General features: G+C 52.1%; 1 protein-coding gene across 1 annotated transcript in view; it reads left to right on the top strand.

Annotated features, from left to right (window-relative positions):
* TPO (thyroid peroxidase) overlaps window positions 1-19,956 on the top strand; it is a 52,398-nt gene extending 32,442 nt beyond the window's left edge. The window contains exons 8-14 of the mRNA XM_058550697.1: window positions 2,917-3,175; window positions 4,430-4,600; window positions 8,293-8,530; window positions 10,269-10,477; window positions 12,737-12,907; window positions 17,795-17,926; window positions 19,853-19,956. Of these exons, the coding sequence (XP_058406680.1) occupies window positions 2,917-3,175; window positions 4,430-4,600; window positions 8,293-8,530; window positions 10,269-10,477; window positions 12,737-12,907; window positions 17,795-17,926; window positions 19,853-19,956 (1,284 nt within the window). The remainder of the gene's footprint in view (window positions 1-2,916; window positions 3,176-4,429; window positions 4,601-8,292; window positions 8,531-10,268; window positions 10,478-12,736; window positions 12,908-17,794; window positions 17,927-19,852) is intronic.
* The last annotated feature ends 5,168 nt before the right edge of the window (window positions 19,957-25,124 follow it).

Here is a 25,124-nt window from a genome sequence, read left to right as displayed (position 1 = left end):
TTGGCTGAGTGAGTGCCTCCCAAATGCTCATTTATGGTGACTTTGGTGCAGATCTCTGCTCCTGGTCCTCCTGGGCAGGTGCCCTTCCTCCTGGCCGGCTCCCTTCATGCCCACTGCTTCCCATCCTTCCTCTGTGCTGGGCCACAATGGCAAGCAGAGGTCCAGACGCCTGAGCCCACAGCCTCTGTGAGAAGCAGCAGGGAACCGGGAGGTCGGGATGAGGATGGACAAGCTGGACGGAGGTCGCCCTCGGGAGACAGAAACCTCCCTGCCCACCCAGGGAGATGCGGTGGGAGACACAGGTCCCGGCCCCCTGTGACCGAGTGAAGAAGACACTGGAGGAGTCTGCAGAAGAATTGCCGTGGAAATGTCCAAGAGCCGCACCTGTGACTCAAATGTTTAAGGCCCCGTCGGCCAGAACAAAGGGTGCTGCTGCCCCCCTTGGGGAGAGTGGCGTCTCAGACCAGATGGTGAGAAAGTGGTGAAGAGGGGCGTGTCGGACAAGGTCAAAGCTGAGGGCGCGTGGGGTCCCTGAACCGCCGGATCCCTGCTCTGCGTGGGTCGCTGCTCCGGGGGTGAGAGGAGCCAGTCAGCCTGTGTCAGCAGGTGCCCCAGGATGCCTGCCGCCATCCTCGGGGATCACCAGCCAGACCCAGGCAAGGCGGAGGGGAAGAGGCGTCGTGGAAACAGTCGGCCTGAGGCTGAAGCTGTCTCGCGCCCTGCTGGAGAAGAGGGTAGCCCTCTCCCTCACCGTGGGGAGAAGAACCCAGAGAAGGTCAGCAGAAGGGAAGCCGCCGCCCACGTTCAGAGTGCGAAGGGCCACACTCGTGGGAGCCCCCAACACGTTTGTGGCGCCAGACGCTGCTGATGAGGTTGGGGGCTGTTTCTGCGTGATGAAGTCAGAACCGCTCTCTGAATGCTGATGGACACGTGGGTGCGTCTCACTGACCAGTGCATCAGCTCAGGGGTTGACGCGTCAGCTCAGAAGCACTGGGCAGAGCCTTGCAGTCTGTGTCTGTCCAGGTCTCGGAGGTGAAAGCACGCAGGCCATGTAGCGATACCCCGTCCACCCTTCAGCTGGGACAGCAAGCCACACGCCAGGACTCACTGTTCACCTCCCCCTGCCGTGAAGTCCAAATCTTGCATTCAGAGAACGCATTATCGTTTGGAAGCAATGTCTTATTACAAGCATGAAAAGGCTATCTGTTATTTTTTTAAGCAATCTGAGAATGTTAACAGCTTACTTTCCTAAACCCATAAGCCAAAATATAAGACCCTTATATTCTAGGATAGAATCCTTCCTATTGGTTTATACCTCATTAAATGCAATTTATTGACCAAAATATTCTCTTTAAATACCAAAACAATTTGATTGATTTTCACAGCTGAAAGAAATACTGTTAAACCTAAAAGCAGACCCTTGTACATAATTCTGCTGGGACCTTGAGTGAAATAGAAATTACAAGGCCTATGATTGCGCCATCATTTACCGTCGACAGGGCACTTTGCATACATTCTCCTTTGATTTAATCCTGGCAAAAGCTCTGGGAATCAGGTATTATTGTTGTTTCACACGAGAGGAAGCTGCTCTCACTGTCGACTGCCTGCAGGGAGTCGTTCTGTGCCGGCCAGCGCCCGAGGCCACGTTGGTGCCCACTGACCGGGTCTTCCCCTCAAGGAGCCACCCCGGGCCACCACCAGCCCCATCACTGCCCTGGAATGGCGCCCTGTTAATGCACGTCCTGAATATCCATAAAAAACAACACTCTGTGAGAAGCTCAGTTTGAGGCCTTTATTTCGGGGCAAGAAACTGTGTTAGCAGAGACCAGGTCAGATCAGATAAGGTGTGTCCCTGCCGTTCTCATTACCTGGTCACAAAAGGCGCTTCCGCCGTTTCCTGCACTGTGTCTGTCCTCTCGTATTAGATGAGGCAACGCAGCTCCGCGGGGTGGGACAGGAATAGGAATTTAGTCTCCTCTGTAAAACCCAGGGTGCAAATTCAGGCTCTGCTGGGACTGCTGAGGCCCTTTACAGCTGTGTCTGTGGCTCTGACAAAGAACCAACAAGTGATTCATGGAGACAATTCAGAAGGGAAAAAGAAGGAGCGAGACAGGGATCTTAGTCCCTGCCTGAGTTGTAACTGTGAGAGCCATCAGATCGTATGTCATCCTTAGCGTGTGGATCATTTCCTTTAAACTTTGGGGGGAGGGAGGTACCTGACCGCCATGGATCTGCTGTACGTAATACATACATCGGCTGTATACTCTATCCGAAATAACACTGCATAGCCTACCTAACGTACAGAAGAATGCATCCTTTTTATTCTCACAAGAACTCTATGAAAGAGCTTTTTCAGATGAGGAAACAGGCTCAGAGAGGCTGATCAAGCCTCCCGGAGTCACACAGCCGAGAAGCAGGGTTAGAGGATTAGAGCCCCCGTGGGTCTGAATCCTGAGCGTCTGGGGCCAGGATTCCCTGAAGGCACTAGATTTCTGACTTTTGCTTCAAGTTCAGGTGTCACTGGAGGGTCTCAGGTGAAGAGGGGCGAAGGGAGAAGACGGTTTGGATGGAAATGTTTTTGCGTTCCTGGAAGGAGCTTGGCAGGAGGCAGCCCCCCCGTTAGTGCTCTGGTCCCCTGAGTTTTGGGTGGCCTGCCCAGCCAGAGCTGCCCTGGAGCGTGTCTGAGGGCATCTCTGATGTGGCCCGCCCAACCCCATACTTGCTGAGAGCTGGGCGGGCTCGATCACGAACGGTCGGTACTGCTGTACCTGCTCCCTTACCCGGATGCCGGGCCCCTCTTGGGAGAACTCTGAACCCCGGGGTGCAGGGGGAAGCCCTCCTTCGCGTCGCCCTGACTGTAGCCCCCGTCTGTACCCGGCCTGGGCTCGGCAGCTCGCTGTCTCCCTCTCTCCACAGATCATCACGATGCGGGACTACGTGCCCCGCATCCTGGGCCCCGAGGCCTTCCGGCAGCACGTGGGCCCCTACACAGGCTATGACCCCACCGTGGACCCCACCGTGTCCAACGTGTTCTCCACGGCCGCCTTCCGCTTCGGCCACGCCACGGTCCACCCGCTGGTGCGGCGGCTGGACGCGCGTTTCCAGGAGCACCCGGCGCTGCCCAGGCTGTGGCTGCGGGACGCCTTCTTCAGTCCCTGGAGGCTCCTGGGGGAAGGTGCGTCCCCCAGGCCCCTCCGGCCTCTTCTTGGGCCCAGAGGGACTGACCCACCCCCGCAGGCCAGGGGCTCCGCCCTTCTTCCCCGAGGCAGTTGGCTGAATGCTGCCCCGCTATCCATGTTTATGGAGAAAGTAAACGTACTCGAAGCTTTTTAAAAGGCTGAAGTGTTCATCAAAAACTCCTTCTCTCAGGTTTCTGAAGTTCTTCAGATTTCACAGGATAAACTACCTGGTTGCGGGTTAGCTCTCCAGCCATTATTTCAAAATATTGAAGTGGAAGCTGCCATTTATACCTGCACGCTGCAAATAATGCCGTTTTCATCAAGAACGTTCTGTTTGTTCTAACCGCATCTGTCGTGTTCGGCTCCAAACAGGGCTAGAATGTAATGGCTGGGTTTCCCGCGGAAGTGAGTTGTTCGGAAAAGCCATTTTAATTCCAGGGTGAGGTGTTCGGAAGGGTTATTCCTACGCTCGCCTGTGTGTTCTCTCTGTGTCTGTCTGGAAGCTTCTAACCTGCCTCAAAATGTGGTTGGCTACAGGTGGATGTGGGCTGGAGGGACGGTGGGGACGACATCGCTGTACTGCGTTTGCTCCCACATCACTCCACGCAGAGCTTGTGGGAGAGAGGCTGGGGGTCAGCCGGGTCCCCAGAAGACCCGGCATTGGTGGTGACCAGGCCACCCCAGAGACCAGCACGTTGCGCTCCCTGGGCTGTGCTGTCGGGGCACCATGAGGCCAGGCTGACCCGAGAAAAGACTGATTCTCTGTGGCTGGGCTGGCAGGGAGCTGGGAGTTGTCTAATCCTTCTCCATATGGGGTCCCGTGGGCAAGGCTGGGGCTTCTGGGGTGGGGGGAGCAGGGGCCCTGGGCACGCTGACTGGTCCGTCAGCCAGGCCACATCTTCCTGTGACTCGTAGACACTGAATTCAGCAAATGCTCCCTTGACTGTGGAATTTCTGCTGCTGAAAAACAGAACAGGGAACTTCAGGAACTGACGGGCTCATCTCTGGGTCCCTTGTGACCTGGAGGCACGACCTCACACCACGTAGTCAATCCTCTGGGGTCCAGTCGGGTGCTAGTCCCCATAAGGGGCACCCGGGAGTGCTCAGAAAGCTGGAATCACACACAGTGAATTCCTGCACTTGAGAAAGGCGTTTGTTAAGAACCAGCATGATTTACGATCTGAGGTTCAATTCTCTTTCTCTGGAACGCATCAGAGAAATCTCATTGCCTTTCCCGTGGTGTTTTCCAGGCGGCTTGGACCCCCTCTTGAGGGGCCTTCTCGCAAGACCAGCCAAGCTGCAGGTGCAGGACCAGCTGATGAACGAGGAGCTGACGGAGAGGCTCTTCGTACTGGGGAACTCGGGGACCCTGGATCTGGCATCACTCAACCTGCAGAGGGGCCGGGACCACGGCCTGCCAGGTCTGCCACCGCTCCTGGGTGCCTTTCCAATGCTCGCCTCCCATTGTGCTGTATGATCTGCCAAGTTAGCACCCTGTTCTTTGAGAGGCTGATTTGAAGTAAAGTGTGTCTGCAAATCTATTGCCAACATCTAAGAAACAGGCTTTTAAATCACTGCTCTAGTTCATTGGACTGAGGAGGCCGTTCAACTTTTCTTAGATGATAGAAGCACGCAGAGGGCCCAGAGCCTCCTGGTAGGGAATGAGCTGTGGTGTTTAGAAAGAGCACGTCCCAGAAGAGGGAGGCAGAGTTTCCTGGGCAGATGAGGGTGATTCTGCGTCTGGCTTCCTGGGGAAGGCATTTGCAGCACAGCGCTCATGGGGGAGGTCAGAATGCCCGCTCTCCTCCCTGTCTCTCCCTCTCGCACTGTCCTCTGGCCAGCGCACATCAGGCTGTCGCTAACCACCTGGTCCAATCTCCTGGCCACTGGCGTGAGTGGGGACCCTATTCTCGGGCCAGGCAGCAGCCCCTGTGCTCTCCTGATCCCCACATTGTTCATGCCTACTTGGACCCCCCAGCCCCCCTCACCTGTCCCAATCCATATCATCTTTCCCTGAGGCCAACCCTGACCCCCTGCCCACTGTGGCTTTCCCTCCTTGGGCTCCTGGTTCAGCGATCTGGTCGACCTACCGGCCGGAGGCCTTAGTTGCCTGACACCCAGTTTCCGTGTGCAGATGTGCTTCTCTGTGTGTCCTGTGAGCCCTCCAGGACAGGGACCATGCCTCAGATGTCTCTTCCTGCTGACTTGGGTGCTCTGCTGATGTGCGTTGGTGACTCTTTATAGACCCACCGCTGGGAGCAAAGCCCTCTCTGCTCAGGGCCTCCTGAACCTGCTCTAAGGGACCACTCTAAACCTTGTACATGTATTAGCTCTTTATATCCCCCCAAAACCCTAGGAGGGTGAATTATGATCACTTAAGAAAATCGTTAAGGAGACTGAAGCATAAAGAGTTTAGGCAATGCCCCAATTCTCAGTTTTAGCAAATGGAGGAATTTGGATGCAACACGAAGGCAGCATACATAATGAACACTTAATTAGACCTGATTAGTTAGATCTGAGGCTAAATTAGACAATAAGCTTACTGAGAAATGCTCATTATAACTATGTGACGACGACCTCCATTATACTATGAAGTCTTCTTCTGTTTTACTTTCCACAGATCATAAAATATCCAACTTAGGGGCCGGCCTGGTGGCGCAAGCGGTTGGGTGTGCGTGCTCCGCTGCGGCGGCCCGGGGTTCGCTGGTTTGGATCCCGGGAGTGCACCAACACACTGCTTGGCTAAGCCATGCTGTGGCGGCGTCCCATACAGAGTGGAGGAGGATGGGCGTGGATGTTAACCCAGGGCCAATCTTCCTCAGCAGAAAAAGAGGAGGATTGGCAGACGTTAGCCCAGGGCTGATCTCTTCACAAAAAAAAAAGAAAAAAAAAATATCCAACTTACGTTCCCCAAAAGATGTCTTTTCCATTCCTTCCCCCCCGCTGGCTCGTATAGACAGGGACATCTGAAATGTATTCTTACCTTCCTCACCCCGGAGTCCTGTGACCTCTGGTGCCGGGACCCTTATCTCTGCCACATTCCCAGACAAATTTTCCCTCTGGAATTGGAGAAGAATGTAAACATGTTTCTCTTAAAGCAGTAGGGAGGAAAGTATCTTTCTAATTCCTTTTTCCTGTGTAAAACTTGAAATGCCATTCTCCCACAGGTACTGAAAGATTTTTATTACCTTTTACCACTTAAATAAAGATGGTCTATGTTACGACAGAAACATTCCCTCCTGACTTTGGAACTTTGGTTGACTTAATATTTTGGGTTTTGACTATTCTACAAATAAATGCTTTCTTTCAGCAGATATTCAATGAAATAACTGCCGTGTTCCCCAAGCCCTATGGCAAGCACTGGGAATGTACATTTTCTATGTAAATCAAATTTACCGCTTCTACGCTATCAGTTACTGGATCATGGGAAATTTGGAGGGTATGTTTGTGATGGTTGGGCCTGAAATAGACCATGTCACAGGCTATGTGATGAAGGAGAAATGCCATTGGTGGTGCCAAGGCAGGGAGACAGGAGCACCTCTAAGAGAGAGACGGTGGTCCTCCCGAGTGTCTGTGACAGAGGGCTGAGGGTGGCCCATCTGGAAACAGAATCACAAGTCATAAGAGCCCATCTACAAACAGCAGGTGTTGAACTGCAGTAGAGCAGCCTCTTGGGGGAGCTCCGGGGAACCTACACCAGACGCAGCAGCTCTTGGGCCGAGGTCCCGACCAAGGCTGGCGATGCTCCAACACAAGAGCAAAGTGCACGCACACGCTTGGTCCTCATGAATTTGAATCGGGGGTCCCGCCATTTTAAAAGATGGACCCAGCACATTTGACAGTGGTTTTCTAAAAGCTCAGATTTTATTTCTCACTAATGTTTTCTTTCTTCAATTTATCTCTTCTTTCTTCTAATTTATGTTCTTCCAATTTGTCCTCTATACCTGGAGGGTTTCCCTCCCTTGGTTCAGCAAGTCTCTTTATCATTTACATATCTTCCCTCACTCTAATTGGAAAATATGTGATAATTTCTTCTAGTTCTGTATCATCTAAACAGGAGCCTTACCATGAGCCCCCCAGTTCTCTGTCCCATGAATGCCTCAGCATCCCTGAGAGACTCGGCCCAGTCCTAGATGCGTTTCTTTGTGTGCATGTGAGCATATGGCACTTTTGTTGAGCATATACTATGCAAGAGGCACTGGGAATAAAACAAGACAGGTCTCACAACAGGGCCGCAGGTAGTGGAATGAATGAGCAAAGAGAAAATAATGCAGAACCTTGATGAGGGTTCTGCCCAGACTCAGTGTGCTAAGGCAGGAAGTTCATGTCGCCTCACCTTGAGGAGAAAGGAAGGTTCTGGAGGAGGCGACCCCTAAAGGAAGATCAGTGGGATGAGGGGGTAGGTGTAAGGAGCTGCGTGGGTCACAAACGGCACAAGACAAGACGAGGAGAGAGCGTCTCGGGCAAAGGCAGCGGCTCAGCCTGGCCAGAGACAGGAGCGGAGGGTCTGGGATGGTGGGCACTTCAGGGTCAGAGGGGAAGGGAGGAGGAATAGAAGAAGCCAGAGTTCATCAGGGACAGAGGCTGAGAGTACCCTGAAGCAACGGGAGACAGGGAGAGATCTTCAATACAGGAGACAGCTGGTCAGACAGACAAAGATGCTGCTGTGTGTCCCTTTCCCTAGTGTGTGCGAGAGAGTGAGCGAGTGTGCTGTTGGTGATCTGCGCACTCTCACGGTTTTTATGGAAGATGAACTCCAAACGGCAGGTGAGGACCTGTCTCAGCTGCTCTGTCGAGACGAGCACTGAGTATGCTGGGTAATGAGGCGAATCCCCCTGGACGTCTTGGACACGGCATTATTGCTCTTCCCAGCTTGTTTATGAACAGACGCTCCAGTAAGACCCCTGAAGTCTGTGATGAAGTATTCCCAAACGTTGAACTCTCCCGGGCACAGGGTGATGGAGTGCTTTTCTCTGTATCTGAACTTTATGGGCAGGACTCTGTTGCCACAGCCACAACTTTCAATGCACTATGCTCCACAACGAGGGAGATGGAATGAATATCCGGACCCCTGTGAAAGGAAGCCTGTATGTGGCCTCTCTTCCCTGTGCAGGTTACAACGATTGGAGAGAGTTCTGCGGCTTGCCCCGACTGGAGACGCGGGCCAACTTGAGCACCGCCATCGCCAACCGGGGCGTCGCTGACAGGTTAATGGACTTGTACAAGCACCCTGATAACATTGACGTCTGGCTGGGCGGCCTGGCTGAAAACTTCCTCCCAAGGGCTCGAACGGGTCCCCTGTTTGCATGTATCATTGGAAAACAAATGAAGGCCCTGAGGGATGGTGACCGGTAAGTGTCTGTAACCAGTTACTTCTATGGGCCACACAGAAAGTGGCGCTCTGTAGGGTTCATCTGCAGTCAGCCAGATCTGGGCGCCAACCCTGGCTCTATTGCTGAGGTCTCTGTGGTCCTAGGCAGGTTATTTCTCTCAGTCATAGTTTCTCAAACATAAAACTGGGCTGTTACAGAAGAAGATAAATTCAAAGCACATAGCGCGTTCTGAGCACTCAACACTGTGCACTATTGTCGATTTTTCCACATTATCTAATCATGCAAATCAGCAGGCATGGTGTGAAGAAGGAATTGTGTGACCACCCTGAAAGTCCGTCCGTCTCTGGGTGTTCCTGACCACGTGTGCTGAGGTAGGGGTGATGGAGCCTGACTGAGGGGCTGAGCCAAAGACCCCGGGCCGTGCGAGAGCAGTGAGTGGGCTTTCATTTGGACACATGCTGCCCCCTCTTCCAGCCCTCAACCTCCAGCCCCAGCAAAGGTTTGTTTGCAGCAGAAAGCTGAGGGTCCGGCTCACTCGCATGCACACATTTTGCTCCCTTCCCAACGTCAACGCAGAGTCGTGAACCCCCTGAGCAGAGGGAGTGAGAACTCCCAGGAGCCGCAGCTCCTGGGTGTGACTCTGGTCTCCACGTGCTACAGCCTGGGATGAAGTGGGAACTGGGGACACTACAGACAGCAAGGGGAAAATGTCTTCTTTTTCTTTTAATGATCCCTACACATCCAATTCTTTCTTTCTTTGTAGTCATGTGCCTGGGTCAGATTTTTTTCAAGAATATTCATATTCTTTCATTAACCACACTCTAAGGTTCCTGTCCTTCCCCCGCTACAAATTTTATCCTTAATTTCTGAGATGGGGCATTTCACATAGCTAAGAGTACCTGAGGAGAAATGATTAGAAGCCGTCTCACTCAGAACTGCATCTTTACTAAACTTGTGTGGTTTGAGATCTTCTGGGACGTGGGAAGCCATTAACTCAGAGGGTGGCATTTTGTTCAGCGTCTCCTTTGTGAGTGTCACCACCCCCGTGGGTTCAGTTGGAAACACACCTGCAGACTCTGGAGACAGACTCCAGAGGGACGCTGTGCATTTCTCAGCCTGATTATTTATAACTGAATGTCTCCCAAATACAGAACCCGATGAGCTGATCCGTATGTGACGAGGCCTCTGTTTCACACGTGGGGAGGAATGTGTTCCTGCCTAGGGAGGGAGAAAAGCTTCCTATGATAAAGAGACAGAAATGCCTCATGGCATTCAGGCCAGGAGCTATTGGGGCTTTGTCATGATGTAACATCTTGAGAGGAAGGGGCGAGTGTGGTATCGCAGTTTCCCTGTGGTCACGGCCCGGAGGGAAGGCCAGGGACAGAGCCTCAGCAGCACGTCGCCTTCAGGGCAGACAGCGGCCCTTTCTTGAAAGCTGAGTTTTGTTGTCATTATTCAGTTGTAAACAGAAAAACAGCAGTCCACCCCAGGTGAAATGAATGCAGCGAAGTCGATTGACACAATAATAGAAAGAATGGTCTATGAGAGCAGCTCTGGTCCAGTGCCGGGCCTGCAGCTGGCCACTGCCTGCCCATCCCGGTGTCTCTCCTTCCTGCCTCCCTCCCTCCCTGGAAGTCTGGCCCTCCGGCACATTGTCGCAAAGCCATGGACAGGAAGGGATTTGGAGGATGCGCTGAACAGGAAGCGAGGCCGGGGGCCACGTCTTCCGTGCCTCATCACTCTCTCCTCTGTGCAGGTTTTGGTGGGAGAACCACCACGTGTTTACCGAAGCTCAGCGGCGTGAGCTGGAGCGCCATTCTCTGTCCCGTGTCATCTGCGACAACACCGGCCTCCCCCGCGTGCCAGCCGACGCCTTCCGCGTTGGAAGCTTCCCCCAGGACTTCGAGTCGTGTGAGAACATCCCAGGCATGAACCTGGAAGTGTGGAGGGAGGCCTTTCCTCAAGGTAACTTGAAGCCCCTTTTTAAATTGTGTTCAAGTGCAGAGATTTCATGACAGGAAGTGTGACTTCTCAGGAGGCTGTTTTAAATTGGCATGGTCGGAGAAAACGACAGGACTGTGCCCTCTGTCTTTGGGATTGCTTCCTCTGGGGAGGAAGGAGCTGGAAGTCTGACAAACAGGTATCAGCCTGGGCCCCCCCTGTAAAAAGACACCATCCCATGTGGCTAAGTGCTGCATGAACGATTCCGTCACGGCACTGAGCCTCGCACTGTGGCATCTCGGGCGCTCACTCTCTGTTGTGGGGTCTGTCCTGTCCCTTGTAGGACATAGCAGTACCTCTGACCTCTACCCGCTAGATTCCAGTAGCACTCGCCGATTTGTGACAACGAAAAGTTAATGCAGAATTGCCTACTGTCCCCTGGCGGGAGGGCAAAAGCGCCACTGGTGGAGAGGCAGTACATTCCGTAACGTATTTTTAAGATCAGAGTGGCCCACACTTGGCTGTAGGAAGAAGGCTCTGGGAAGGCTTAAGATTCACCAGGAACCTAGAGGTTATTCAGGATTTAGTTTAGCAAAGCACAGATTTCCGTTTTAATGTCACACCCCCCAAATTACTCTTCTAATCAATGACAGAGCTGAGACTTAATGCAGGTCTCCTGACTTCAGTTTTCATACTACACACACCTTCCCACAGGTCAAGTTACCTCTCCCCAGCCTCAGTTACACTCGACATAAATTGTCACCTGTTCTCCTGTTGTCACATGTGACGTCAGCTCTGTGTATAGAGTGCCTGCTCCAGGTAGGAGCTTCAGGTGTGTTAATGGCTACGTCCTACATGATGGGCACTTTTCCAGGTGCCTGGGACACATGCCTAGGAATAGACACCTTCACAGCACCCACACTCTAGACAGGAAGACAGACAGCAAGCAAATAAATAATGATGTGAATAGCACGTCCCTATATGGATGGGAAGCCCACAGCATAAAGCACATGGGGCCGAGGGGAAGGATCCATGGAGAGGCGAATGAGTTTTGATTCAAAGGAAAAGAACACCTGCCAGCTCGAGGGGCTGAATTGTGCCTGGGTGTTCAAGGGTCCACAGGAGACCGGTATGAGGGGTGAGTGAGGAGGTGAGAAGTAGGAGATGAGACCAGAGAAATAAAGATGTCAGACGGCACCAGGCCCGGGGCCCTGCACGACTTCTATCTGTTATTCTGAGCAAGATACGAGGTGTCAAGGGTTTTACAAAGAGGGGACACATCTGATCCACCTTGTGTGGGGATCCCTCCAGCCACCTGTCGGGGATGTAGGTGGGTTGGGGAGCAGTGCAAACAAGGAAGAGCAGTGGGGAGGGAGTCTTCCCGGGAAGGGGGGAGGTGGCCCCGACCCCAGGTGGTTTCCGTACAAGTTGTTAGAGGGTCCCGGGAGCAGATGTATTCTGAAGACAGAGCTGCGTGATTTCCTGGCAGGTTAATCCTAGGATGACGAAGGAGAGGCATCATGGGAAGCTCCCAGGGTCAGGCCCCGGGGAAGGTGGACTCGTGGGTGTGGACTGAATGGGGCAAGTGTGGGCAGGAGGTCAGCAGCTCCATTGTGGACACCTCAAGTTTGAGCTGCCCGCTAGACATTTAAGTGGAGGTGAGCGGAAGGCAGTTGGATATGGAAGAGTGGCAGTCAAGGAAGAGGGCATGAATTGGCATTTCTCTGTATGCATCATCTGTAGAAATTGTGCTCAAAGCCAAGAAACCTGATGACACAAGCTAGGGTGAGTGCATCTGGAAAGCAGCAGTCCTCAGACAGTCCAGAGACTGGCTCAGACTGGAGGGAGGGAATGAAGACACAGAGAAGCAGCTAGTGGTGAGACAGGAGGGGTTTCTGGGAATCCAGCTGCAGAGTCAGCTTTACGGGGGAGTGACCAGCCGTGTAAGTGCTGCTGGTGATCAGAGTAGGATGGGGCTGGAGGTTGAGCAGTGCCTTTAGCAACGAGGGAGCTATTGACAACCTTCATAAAAGCAGTCTTGTTGGAGTGGAGAGTGTTGCCTGATCAGAATTGATTTAAGAGCGAGCGAATAGGAGAAGAATCTGAGAAAAGTGACTCTGCTGGAGGCCGGCGCTAGGCGGTGTGGGTGGAGGGCAGCACTGAAGGAGTGCTGTGCTTTGTCTGTGTGCTGAGGTGACATCCTCCTGAGGCCAGGACGGGGCGGGGTACAGGAGGGGTGAGGCATGAACGCATTTGACTGTATCTGCCTTCCGACCTGCACAGAGGACGTGTGCAGCTTCCCAGACAGAGTGGATGACGGGGACTTCGTGCTCTGCGAGGAGTCTGGACAACGTGTGCTAGTGTATTCCTGCCATCACGGATTTGAGCTTCAAGGCCAAGAGCACATCACTTGCACCCCCCAAGGGTGGGATTTCCAGCCCCCCGTGTGTAAAGGTCAGTCGTTTAATGACTTTCCCCCAAATCTGCGTTTTTCTTTTTCTTCTACAGGTTTTTACATTTATTATCGTTGTGTATCCCCCCACACACGCCATCTGCATTTTTCGGATATGAATTAAGAATAAATTTCATTCACCAAAAGGTGCCTCTGAGCGTAACTACCTTCCCAGGAACTGTTTTGGCATAGAAGTAAGTATTCTCTCCGTAGTCAGCCATGTTCCCAAGTGGACATATTTCCAGATAATGAAGCATCAAGACAGCCACATCAGACATGCCCACCAGGGTGACCGAGGCAGGGAAAGAGAAAGAAAAGAAGTGAGCAACTTAGCGGGAAGGTTGTCGTAAAGAGCTGGCAGAGCCAATTTCTGCTGGAAGAATCGGTAGAGTAAGAACCCCCACCCCTGTGGTAGCTTATTTCCAGGCCCATGTGCTCGTCCGCCTCTGTGCTGGGCCCCATTCCCACCTTCCCGACATCCAGGTGTGGACTTCCGCTCCTTCTGACAAGCAGCATGGGAACAGAAGCTGTAGCCTCCTTCCGGCCTCCTCGTGAGAAGCTCCCCGAGCCGCCTCCCTCTCGCTTTTCCCTTTCAGCTGCTGGGAGCGGGCGTGGGGAGGCGGGTGTGGAAGATGCTGAGCAGAGCTACGAGTGAAGGGCCTGAGTCCCAGAGTCATTCCTGCAGAGAAGCCAGCAAAATGGAATGCTCCCCCGGAATGTCCTGGGAAACAGAAGGAACTCCTCCGCACGGTCCCCTACGGCTTGGGGACTCATTGTTAGAGCAGCTCGTGGTACCTGACTCACTCAGAAATACTGCACAACAAAACCTGAATGTGTGCCAGCGGCTCAGTGAGCAGCCGGTGGCAGTGATTTTGGGAGCCGGTAACATGAGCATCCACGCTATGATGGTGCTCAAACTCTCTCCAGCAGTCGTTTGAAAGATAGACAGATTGCCCACCAAGACTGCTCCTCGGAGAGGAGACAGGCAGCAGGCAGAGAGCCTAGCGTGGGCTACTCATTTACATGCAACCTTTAGCAAGGCATCAGAGAAGAGAGAGATGAGCGTGCAAGGATTGGGCAGAAATAAAAACAGAGTGCAAGTTTTGCAGTTTTTACAGAGTTTCAATTTGTGAAGATGGAAAAATTCTGGAGACGATGGTGGCGATAGGGAACACACTTAATGCCACTGAAATGTACACTTAAAAATGGTTAAGTTGGTAAATTTATGTTATGCATATTTTACGACAGTAACAGAAATTTCCATTTTAACTTTGGAAATCCAGAATGTTTTGTCCTGGAGGGGTTGCCATGGCCAACTGCTCCTAGACCCCAAATAGCAGAAGAAAACACTGAGAGGCTTCTGAGCCCCAAAGACCCACTAAGACTCAGTCCCGTGTCAGCGGTCAGATTAAGGGCCACTGTCTCAGGTGGTCCAGGTCCTTTGCTGAGAGAGAAAGGACAAAGAATCGAAGAAATACAGCTGGCTCGAGAGCCATGTCTAGGAAATGACTTGAGAATAGTTGACGGCGCGTGGAGCTGATGGGAAACAGAGCGGAAACCTGCTGGGAGGGAGGGAGTTTATTGCCAGAAAACACTAACGCGATCTTACACCCCCAGACTTGCACCAGCAGGTCAGGGCTGGGGAGCCGAGGCGGGCATGCGCCCACATCTGTTAGGTTTTTGTCACGAGTGATGGCAGACGAGGAGAGTGACCCAGAGAATCAAGACGATGCCGAGGAGAACTGCGGGCATGGACGTTCCTGCCAGAGAGCCCAATCAGAGACCCACCTTCCCGACATGTCACGTCACAGGAGCCCAGCTGTACTGGAACGTGGCGACATCTGTCCACATTCATTATTACCGTCAACTACCTCTCTGATTACGCCCCACAATTAGGTTCTGCCGCTCAGCCTTCAGCAGCAAAAAGCATAACAAACCGGGAGTTTTTGGTGTTGCTTTGCTTAGTGCCTGTGCGAAACTGGAATGCCCACTTTCCCCAGACTCCTGGTTTTCATGTTGTCAGTTCAGTCAAGGAGGCCCTGTCGTGAGCTTCAGGGTGTGGCACGCCGTGTGTTCTGGTCTAAGAAGCCTTCACGTGGTGTGATGTGACTTGTGCGCCTTGCATCGTTTTTGCCTAAATGCCAGGACGTTTTGTGCATTAATTTTGGCTATTTGTTTTAGGTGTTTATGACCCCAAAGCTTTATTCACAGGGATCCGTGAGGTACAAATAAAAGAGGAGCAAAAGCTTAGAAATAGGCGAGTAACAGAGAGCCCCACGGGTCCCAGCCTCTGAGCGTGCTCACCCACCTGCGCTCTGTGAATGCGCTCCGACTTCCAGCCCGTGATATCTCCCCGCCTCCTCTAGACGATGCTAAGAATATCACCAAAATCCTCCTGTATCCCTGAAGTCCTTTCACAAGCCATCCGTCCACCAGCTTCTCTCTTGCCCCGACTGGTTCCCACCTCCATGCTTCCTCACCTGGGCCGTTTCGGTGGCTCCTTTGTCTGTCTCCCCAACTCCTTAGCTTCTGTGTGCCTCCGTGTTTTCAAATGTGAACTGAGGATGGTGGTAAGGTCTACCTCATTGCTTGTCTATTTAAATTAATTAAATGTACAGTAAGAAGAACAAGGCCCGTATTTAATATCCAACGTTATTAACACAGTAAGTCAAAAGCAGATGGTCTAAATTTTGGAAGGTCCACACTGTGAACTCTTACGCTGAATAAATTAGCAGTATGTCCATTGACTTGGAATACTGTCCGTAATATACCACTAAGTAAAAATGCAAGTTCCAGAGTAATGTGCATAAGGAGAACCCATGTAGATTTTTTTTTAAAACAGTGGAACCTATTTATTTGTAACCTATTTATAAATGTCTTCATGAAGACGTGAACTCATTAATCCAATACCTCAGCACAGTGAGAAGGGGCAAGGAAGGCAAAGGCATTAAGGTTTTATTTATTCAACCCTGTGTTTTTGTTTTGTATTTTGTTATAATTAAGATATAATATCTTGAAATTTAAAAACTGCAAAAGATTGTTGAGGAACAACCCGGAGTATAAATGTACTCATTCATGTTCACAAATATTTTTCACCTGATCTATACCCTACACTGGAAGTTTCTAAATCAAGAATTACAAAGAAAAAATAAACTGGAAAGTATAGCAGAGAGGGAACTCTTTACTTCTATGGTGAATTAATGTGAACATAAGAGCTCCAGTCAAAGGTCTTCAGAGAAGTCATGCATCAGCATGTCCACGGCTGCAGAAAGGAAGGCTACCGGCTCAGCTGAATATTTAGTACACACAACCAAATGAGATTCTCTCCTCTCTTCTTTATGCAAATCCTCCTTATCAGCTAAAATCCATCCACCTAAAAATCTGATGGAAAGAAAAAACTAGCAAATGGATTGTAGTGAGTCACTTTTGAGGGCTTTAAAGTCGTGAATTCAGAATGGATAAAAAGCTCTGTCCGTGTGGCTTTTGCTGTAGTTGTTGCTGGGAGGTTGTGTAATAAGTGATTGCAAATAACTGCTTCTGTGTCTGTCAGGGAGAATGAGACACGCGGCCAGCACAAATGTGCTCAGGGAGGGACACCTGTGCACACGTCCGTGAGCTGGCAGGGGTGGGGTCTGGGGATACAGTCTGCTGCTTTTCTTGGAAAACAAAGACACCTGGCCAGGGAGGCGAGCCCCGGCCTTTGTGCAGGTTGACGGGGACCTGGGACACGCGGGCCTCAGACGGCTACTCCTCCTCCTCGTGAGGAGCATCGTCACCCCACCGGGGCAGGTCTGTCACATATTCTGGGGTGCAGTCCTCGAGGAAAGAGGCCAGAATGTGCAGTCCCTGACGTGGGCTTCTGCTTGGAGAAACTGCCCACGGCTAGAGTGAAATGGGGTGAGTCGTGTCCCCGTGAGGCATATTGGAGTCCTGGCCTCTGCACCTCAGAATGTGGCTTTATTAGGAAATAGGGCCTTTGCGGGTGCAGTCAAGTTAAAATGAGGTCCTTAGGGAGGGCCCTGATCCAATAGACTGGTGTCCCTATAAGAAGAGGAGAAACACAGAGGGAAGACGGCCACATGAAGACCGAGGATGGGGGAGATGTAACTACAGGCCAAGCGACCCAGCGATGGCCAGCAGCTGTCGGAAGCTGGAGGAGGCCAGGAAGGATCCTCCCACAGAGTCCTCGGAGGGAGCAAGAGCGGCCCTGTCTGGACTTCCAGCCTCCAGAACCCCGAGAAGGGGAATCCGTGTTGTTTTAGGGCACCCGGTCTGTGTACTTTGTTATGACAGCCACAGGGAGCTCTACACGGTGAGTCTGAGCCAGGGGACTGTGTGGGGAGGAGGAGGAGAGAGTGGATGCTGCTCAGAGGGAATCGTGCCTGGAAGGGGCTGCCCTGGCTGCTGGGAACAGAGCCCATGGCAGGGCTGCTCCGCAGGGGCGTGCTGGTCCTTCTCCACCCATGTATCATATCTCACATCCGTGGGATGAGTGTAATGTTTCGGGGGCAATGACGTAATTCTCACACAACCGTGACAAAGCTGAGCCCAGGTGCGTGTACTGTCTCATCCACACCCCTCGTCCTGGTTCTCGTGACGGGATGCGGATGGGGCTGGCCTGAGGCACGGTGCCGTCCAGGAAAGACGTCACATGCAGGAGGCCCTGATGGGGTTAACTGTAGGTAGAATGCTTCCTAATGACTTCTACAACAGAAGGACGACCAGCGACAGCTCCGATTCACTATAGTGCGCTGAGCTGGGGGCTCCACGATTCACTGTTGTGCGCTGAGCTGGGGTCTCCATGTGGCTCCATGAAAGGCGGGGCCAGAGGTAGAGGTGGGGACGCAGGCCGTGCCTCAGGCGGACCCTGACCTGCCCTGTGTGTGCAGACATTAACGAGTGCCAAGATGTGAGGCACCCTCCCTGCCACCCGTCAGCCCGCTGCAAGAACACCAAGGGCGGCTTCCGGTGTGAGTGCACGGACCCCTACGTGCTGGGAGAAGACGGAAGAACCTGTGTAGGTGAGACCACACTCCTCGTGCGTCCTGACCGGGAAGGGGAGGGGACAGCACGTCTGATAGCACACTTAGGGACAACTGAGGGTCATCTTCTAGCTTGCTGTGGCCGGCGATGCCTTGTGCACGTCCACTCTGCTAGGTCTCAGATGCTGGGTGGGAGCAGGGAGCCAGCCGGCTCATTCCTACGCCTAGATTGTGCCGAAAGATACAAGACTGCTGTGAAATACTCGACCGCACAGCACTGTCCCAAACCGTCAGCTAGCTTCATCCCTGGTGAATTACCACAGGGAGCTAAGCACCATGTTTAATCTCCGCATACAGAACAGAGAGGTTAAGTGACTTGCTCAGGATCACACAGCCGCTCAGTTGTAGATCTGGGAATTGTAATTTGGCTTCTAGATCCTGTAAAAGAAAAATTATGCACAGATACTTGTTGAAATGTCAAGACAGATTTAATTTGTGCTACTGCAGTAGGGGAGGGAGACCTCCGTGTAGAACTGAGCTCAACTCCAAATACAGCAAAGACAGCTGAGGGTTTATAGCCAACAGGCAGAGCGAGGGTCCGGGGAAGGAAAAGCACCCCGGGAACTTGGGTGGACGTCAGGGCCTCCTGTGCAGTCTCAGCAGAGCTGCTCACCAGCAGGCCCCCTGGAGCCCCTGATTCCACTTTGTCGTCTCCATGGCTCCTCCTCGATGGGGATGGGGCTGGGGAAGATGGTGAGGACACTGCTGTTGCCGTCTGTCACTTAGGATGACTGGGCCTGTCTCGGGCAGACAAGGATGTTCCCCAACAAGCTAGAAGCAAGGTGAAGGCCCAGTGTGCACTGAGGCTTCTTTCTCTCCTCTGCCCCCTCTGTTTCTGCACCGGGCTACCTCTGCCGGGTCACTGTGTGGGCCTGTCCTTTGTGCCTGATTAAAGGGGATGAGAGTGGGAGAGGGCATTTTCAAAGAGACCTAATATTTCTTAACCACTTCTTATGAAAGTTATGAGTCAAGTGTTGGCCCCTTACAGGCCGTGAGCCCTGGCTTGGCCATCGGGGCTCCAGGCTGCACGTGGGGTACGGAGCTCACACCAGAGCAGTAAACGGCATAAGGACAGGCCTCAGCACCTAACAGCCCTGGTGCTGCCATGCGCCCTTGGCCGTTGGTGGAGCACCCGCCCGTGGGGGCCCCAGGGAGAGGCATGGACCCTGTTCTCCGAGGAGCAGGAACCAGGGCAGGTCGATGGGTCGACCAGACAGACAGGACCCCATCCAGTGAGGGTTTGCAGCGTGTATTTGAGCACAGTGGAGAGCAGCCAGGCAGTGAAGGGCTGGAACTTGAAGCTGGCATTGGAGAAAGGCGTGACGAGGGGCAGCTGGGGAGTCTGCTGCTGTCTGGTTCCCATGGCTCCCCCCCCAGGGCTCCAACCCCCACACGGTTGAGATGGCTCCTTCCCTTGACCCGTGTCTCCCTCCCGGCTTGCTTCTGCAGAAAGCAGGGCACTGAGGATGTAAATTCATACATCATAGCGCGGTCTTCTTCCGTGCCCACTAGTCACAGCCCGCTCGGCACCCACTTTCTGCCCCCACTGGAGTCCTTTTGGGGTCTCCAGGAGCTCTGCAGTGGGGCTCACGCGTGCTTTCCGGGGTCGAGAGGAAGAGATGTTTGCTGTCCTCAGAAAGGTCCGAGATGCTGAGCAGTGAGGCCTGTCACCCGGAGAAGGGCAAACACCTCACCTGTTCTCTGCAGGCTCCCCTCACCTCACACCTGGGGACCTTGTCTGTGTACGTGGATGCTTCCAGGCAGGTCCGTGCCCCTGGTGCATCGTGCTGTCATATGCGGGAGGTGGCCCGGCCCAGGGTCAGGGTGGGCTTGGGGTCGGGCCATGCACACGGGCCAGTGACCTCGGCCTGGCAGGCTTGCTGACCAGCTCCGTTCTTGCCCCAGACTCCGGGAGGCTCCCGAAGGCGTCCTTGGTCTCCCTGGTGCTGGGCGCCCTGCTTGTCGGAGGCCTGGCTGGTCTCACCTGGATGGTGATCTGCAGGTGGTAAGTCCCGCTCTCCAGCCGACACGGCCATTTCCTCTCCTGTGGGCGGGTGAGGCTGGGGGTGATGCCGCTGAAGCCAGTGTAGATTACTGATACCCCAAACTCACATATCTCCAGAGCTGTTTTATACAAAGTTTTAGACTTTCTGGTTCTTTCACTACGCTTTAAATAATGAACGTGGCGTGATCGTTTGTACACTTTGGGGGTGTCAGACACCTGTGGATGGAGGAGATTCAGTGATGCTGGATTCTGGGTAACGTTAAATGATTGTACTGAGACACTCGTTAGAAGCCAAGATTCTTACAGAGGTTTCTCAGAGACAAAAGGTAAAAATCTTATTCTTCAGTCACCCCCTCCCTCAAGGGCAGACTCCTAGGAAATTGGGAAATTGAGAGTTGAACTTTTATGTTAAAAATGACACTGCCCTTGGGCCCTCCAGAGACCAGATCTGAGCATTTGTGGCTGGGAGACCATTCTCTGTGGGGAAGCTGGGGGCTGCCTCTGGGGGGCCCCCTCCCTGCTGCTTCTCAACTCATGGCTCTTAAGACTCAAACTCCGACTATTGCTTAATTTTCTAATACACAGTTGTTTATTTTAAATAGAAAGTATTAAGAAAAATAACAGCACGTACCATAAGCAGTCGTGCTCTGCCAGTCTGACCCCAGGCCCACAGCGCTCCCCGCCCACCCCGACACCTGCAGTGTCTGGGCCACTCTTATGCCTGCCTCTGGCCCTTCCGCAGACCGCTGGGCTCCCCTGGAAGAGCCTCGCATCTCTCTTCTGAGCCGACACCCCCCGGAGCTTCCACTTCTGCTGGTCTGCAGAATTCCCGGCTCTCTGGCCCTCCGAGTGCAGCCCCGCCCGCTCATCCCAGCACTGCGACCGCATCCTCTGCTCCCAGCTTGCTTTAGGTGCGCCTTTCATCTTCCTGGTCATGCAGCGAACTCCATGTTTCAGCAACCTTTGTCATTTCTAGGGGCTTCTTGGCACATGCAGAAATGCCTGCTGCTTGCCCTGAAAAGGAATTTCTCTCCATGTTTTTGCACATCTTACAGGAATGAGTTTTTATTAAATATTCAAAACTCAGCCTTAGCGACTGGATCTCACCACTCTGAGATCACTGCTGTGTCCATGGGGCTCATCAGTACTTGCCCGTCACGGCCTTTTTTTATTCTGAGAACCTGGGGGGGAAAGTCTCTGTGCCTGTGGTGTCGCTCTGTTCTACTTCTCCACCTGCTGAGACACGGGGAGAAAGCCAGGGCCCACATTCTCAGTCCTGCAAGACCCTCTCTGCCACCCGCCATCATTGCCCAGACCTCATTTGACACACGAGTTCACCATCTATCGGGTAAATGGTATTTAAATGATAGACTTTCCAACACATTCGTAACTTCTAGCAGCACTAACATATGCCGTAGTTCAGACAATACTGTGAGGAATCCCTTCAAATAAAGAACTAACAGGAATAGCCAGAATGGGTGTGTCAGACACGCTCAGCCAGTTTACCCCACTGTGTCGTTTAATCCTCCTTTTAATGCTGTGAGGTAGGCACTTGTTATTGGCTGAACGGTGTCTCCAAAATTCAGATGTTGAAGTCCTAACCTCTAGTATCTTGGAATGGGACTGTATTTGAAAACAGGGTTGCTGTAGATGTAATCTGTTAGGATGAGGTCCTGCTGGAGTGGGTGGGCCCTAACCTGATATGACTGGTGTCCTTACAAAAGTGGACATTTGGACACAGACACACAGGAAGATGCCATGTGAACATGAAGGCAGAGATCGGAGTGATGCGTCTACAAGACAAGGAATGCCGAGGATCGCCAGCAGCAGAAGCCAGGAAAGAGGCCTGGAACAGATTCTCCCTTGTAGCCTCAGAAGGAACCAGCCCTACAGGCACACTAACCTCGGACATCTGGATCCCAGAACTGGGAGACGATAGATTTCTATTGTCCGAGATAACCAGTTTGTGGTACTTTGTAACTGCAGCCCTGAGAAACTAACGCAGTACTATTATTTCATCCATTTTCAGATGCTGTCACTTGCCCGAGCCTGATAAGCAGTGGAGTAGTTTCTTAAGCCCGAGGTCGGTCTGGGTCAGAAGGCCATGCTCTTGGCCGCCTGCCCCTCTTCAAGGCTGACTCGGCCACAGAGCGTGGCAACACCTTCGGGGCTGTGACTTTGACTAATCGTTGACTGTTAACACCCACATTCTCTTCAAGGCACTGCTGCTTACCTGTTTTGGGGAGAAGACGACTTTAACGTTTAAACGGTGTCTCTAGTTTTAGGTGGGGGTGGAAGCAGGAAATATTCTCCATGTTTTAAGAATCACTTGGTCTTAAAAATTTACACATTGCCAGTAATTAAACCCCTTAGCTAACCGTGAAATCGACTAAGCAATAAAAATGAGACAGCCTATAGGCAAACAACCTCAAATTAGCTGGGTTCTGTAATCATATCTACTAAATATTCACATTGTGAAAAACTATTACCGTAATTCATATGCAATTTTGTATTTGCACACGTCTCAAACATCTATCACCTTATCATTATGGAAAATGCTGTGCCTTTGACCCACATACACAGGAAATATCGCTGTTTCTTTAAGATTGGCAGCCACAGGTTGAGTGAAGACCTTTCTGAGGAAATTTGGGAGGGAAGTATGCACCACACTTGATTTTAGACTCTGGAGCCCTAAAAATATGCCACCAAGCTCCACATTGGCTTGTGAAGTATCACTTACCTGAACGACACGGGAAGTCGGATGTTGACGTGTGAAAACCCGCCGAAGGGGGGTCAGCGGCTGGTGAGGGGCAGAGGTCCTTTAGGGGAGACCAACCTGGGGAGTCATTCAGCCCCACCCACCTAACTCACCCCAGTGGCCACTGTGGGGACAAGAGGGACGGTGTCCTAAAGCCACCGCGTCCTCAGATCCGCGAGGGAGTGAGCCTCCACCTGCAGGTCACTCATTCCAGAAGCATCCACTCAGCACCTGCGCCGACTCACTGCGCGGTCCAGTGATTTGACTTGTACCCCTCTCTGCGTCTCATCCTCCCCAGCTTCAACAGCCTGATGTTTCCACGCTCGGGATGTGAGGGGAGGACTGACAAGAGAGAGACAGAGACACAGAGACACAGAGAGATGTAGAGAGAGAGACAGAGAGACACAGTGAGACAGAGAGAAACAGACAGACACAGAGATACAGAGACACAGAGAGACAGAGAGATGCAGAAAGACAGAGATAAGGAGACAGAGGGAGACAGACAGAGAGAGAAAGACATGAAAAGACAGAGAGACAGAGAGAGAGACAAAGAGACAGAGAAAGAGACACAGAGAGAGAGAGACAGAGAGACACAGAGAGAAAGACAGACAGACACAGAGACACAGAGACAGAGAGATGTAGACAGAGAGACAGAGAGACACAGAGGCAGAGACACAGAGAGACATAGAGAGAGGCAGAGAGACACAGAGAGAGACAGACACAGAGAGACAGAGATAAGGAGACAGAGGGAGATAGAGAGACAGAAAGAAAGACACAGAGAGACAGAGAGACAAAGAGATACAGAGAGAGAGGCACAGAGAAAGAGACACAGAGAGACAGAGATAAGGAGACAGAGGGAGATAGAGAGAGAACCTAGCGTGGTTTCTGGCACGTTAATTTCCATTCCCAATAAAACAGAGATGTTTTGATTCTCTCTCCTTCTGCCATTTTTGCCTATCTTACTATTTTGTGCTATTTTGGATCTAAGGCTGTATATTTGGGGGCAATGACTATTAATATAAACATTTCAACCAGAAATATAGCAACATTGATGTATTTTCACTGGAAAACTGATCCAGAGTTAAATCCATTAAACCAACATTTTTTACACTATTAAAACACTCATTTTTTTACACTATTTACTTCATTGAAATTATATTCACCAAGATTAATTCTTTTCTGTGCAACTTTTACACTAAAACAAATGAGTTCATTGATCGGTTCTTTGGTCCATATCTATTTTGCTGATTAATTTTCAGCCAAGGAGAGCCTTTCTTTGGGCTGTATTTCTGCAAGTCTAAACTTCCTGGGTCCACATCTTCAGTCTAAAGTTCATCAAGACTTTGGGTACCTGTTGATTGTTAGTCAAAGGAAACTGTTGAATACAGAGTGTCGGTTTCTTCTGATTTGCTCTCATTTTCATTATTTGTCTCAGCTCCAATTTTTCACCCTCGTTTTCAGGTCCGGGTGTCCCAAGTGTGATTTTCATTTTCTCTTGGTCTGTGGTGAACTTTGCCCTGTGCCTTTCTCTGTCCGCAGTTGCATTTTTGCTGTGATTTCTACTAGTAATGTGCGTTCTAACAGAGGAAAGATGACAATTTGCATTTATCGTCAACGAATCCAGGAGACTGTGGATCCGTTTCCCTCAGATGGCACCAGGTTTCTCCTGGCCCCAGACTGTTAACCTTCTCTCCCCTCCCCTCATGTGACTGCACACTGTCCGTTGATGCTCCCCTCCAGCCACAGCTCAGGAGCTTTCTCTCGCTCTCCTCCTCTTTACTGTCAGATGCCATACGTGTTTGGGGACGGCGGCCAGTGGGTAAGCGCGGGAGAGGCGGGACCTCACTGGTCCTGCCGCCCAGAGCCGGGCCTGGTGTGTGAGCCATGGGTGCCCAAGCGCCCTTCCAACCCCTGACCCCCCCACTCCCTCCCTCACTGTCAGCCTGCTCCAGGCGAGAGCCAGCCCTGAACCCCAGCAGAGGCGGGGTAGCCAGCCCCTCTGTGCTGAGTGTTATCCCTGAAGTTGTCAGGGGCATTTGTCCTATCCACACAGCGATTGGAGAAATCTATCCCTGAACTTCCCGGCCCTCGGGTGTCAAGACCCCTCAGCAATCCTAGGACCCCATCAAGTGTCGCTTCCCTTGTGGGTCCCATGGCTGACACGCAGACCTCCCGCGCCCCCGGCCGAGACCTGATTGGCTGGCGGTCGAGGATCCAGACGCCCACGGGGGACACCGCCCAGCGTGGAAGTCAGGGGCTCTTGTTGGCAGATTTGGTCAACTAAGATGTACTCAGTACGCCCAGGTTTTTTGAGAGAAGCTAAGTGACACTGCAGGGTTCCCTGGCTTCTTGGAGGGGAGAGGTTTTAGGACTGATGCATTCTAGGCTAAGGCAGGACAAGAAGTGAGCCCCCA

Source organism: Diceros bicornis, chromosome 12, assembly GCF_020826845.1.
Source record: "Diceros bicornis minor isolate mBicDic1 chromosome 12, mDicBic1.mat.cur, whole genome shotgun sequence".
NCBI classification, from domain to species: domain Eukaryota; kingdom Metazoa; phylum Chordata; class Mammalia; order Perissodactyla; family Rhinocerotidae; genus Diceros; species Diceros bicornis.
The sequence above is the reverse complement of the archived record's forward strand: the minus strand, read 5'-3'. Positions and strand labels throughout refer to the sequence as shown.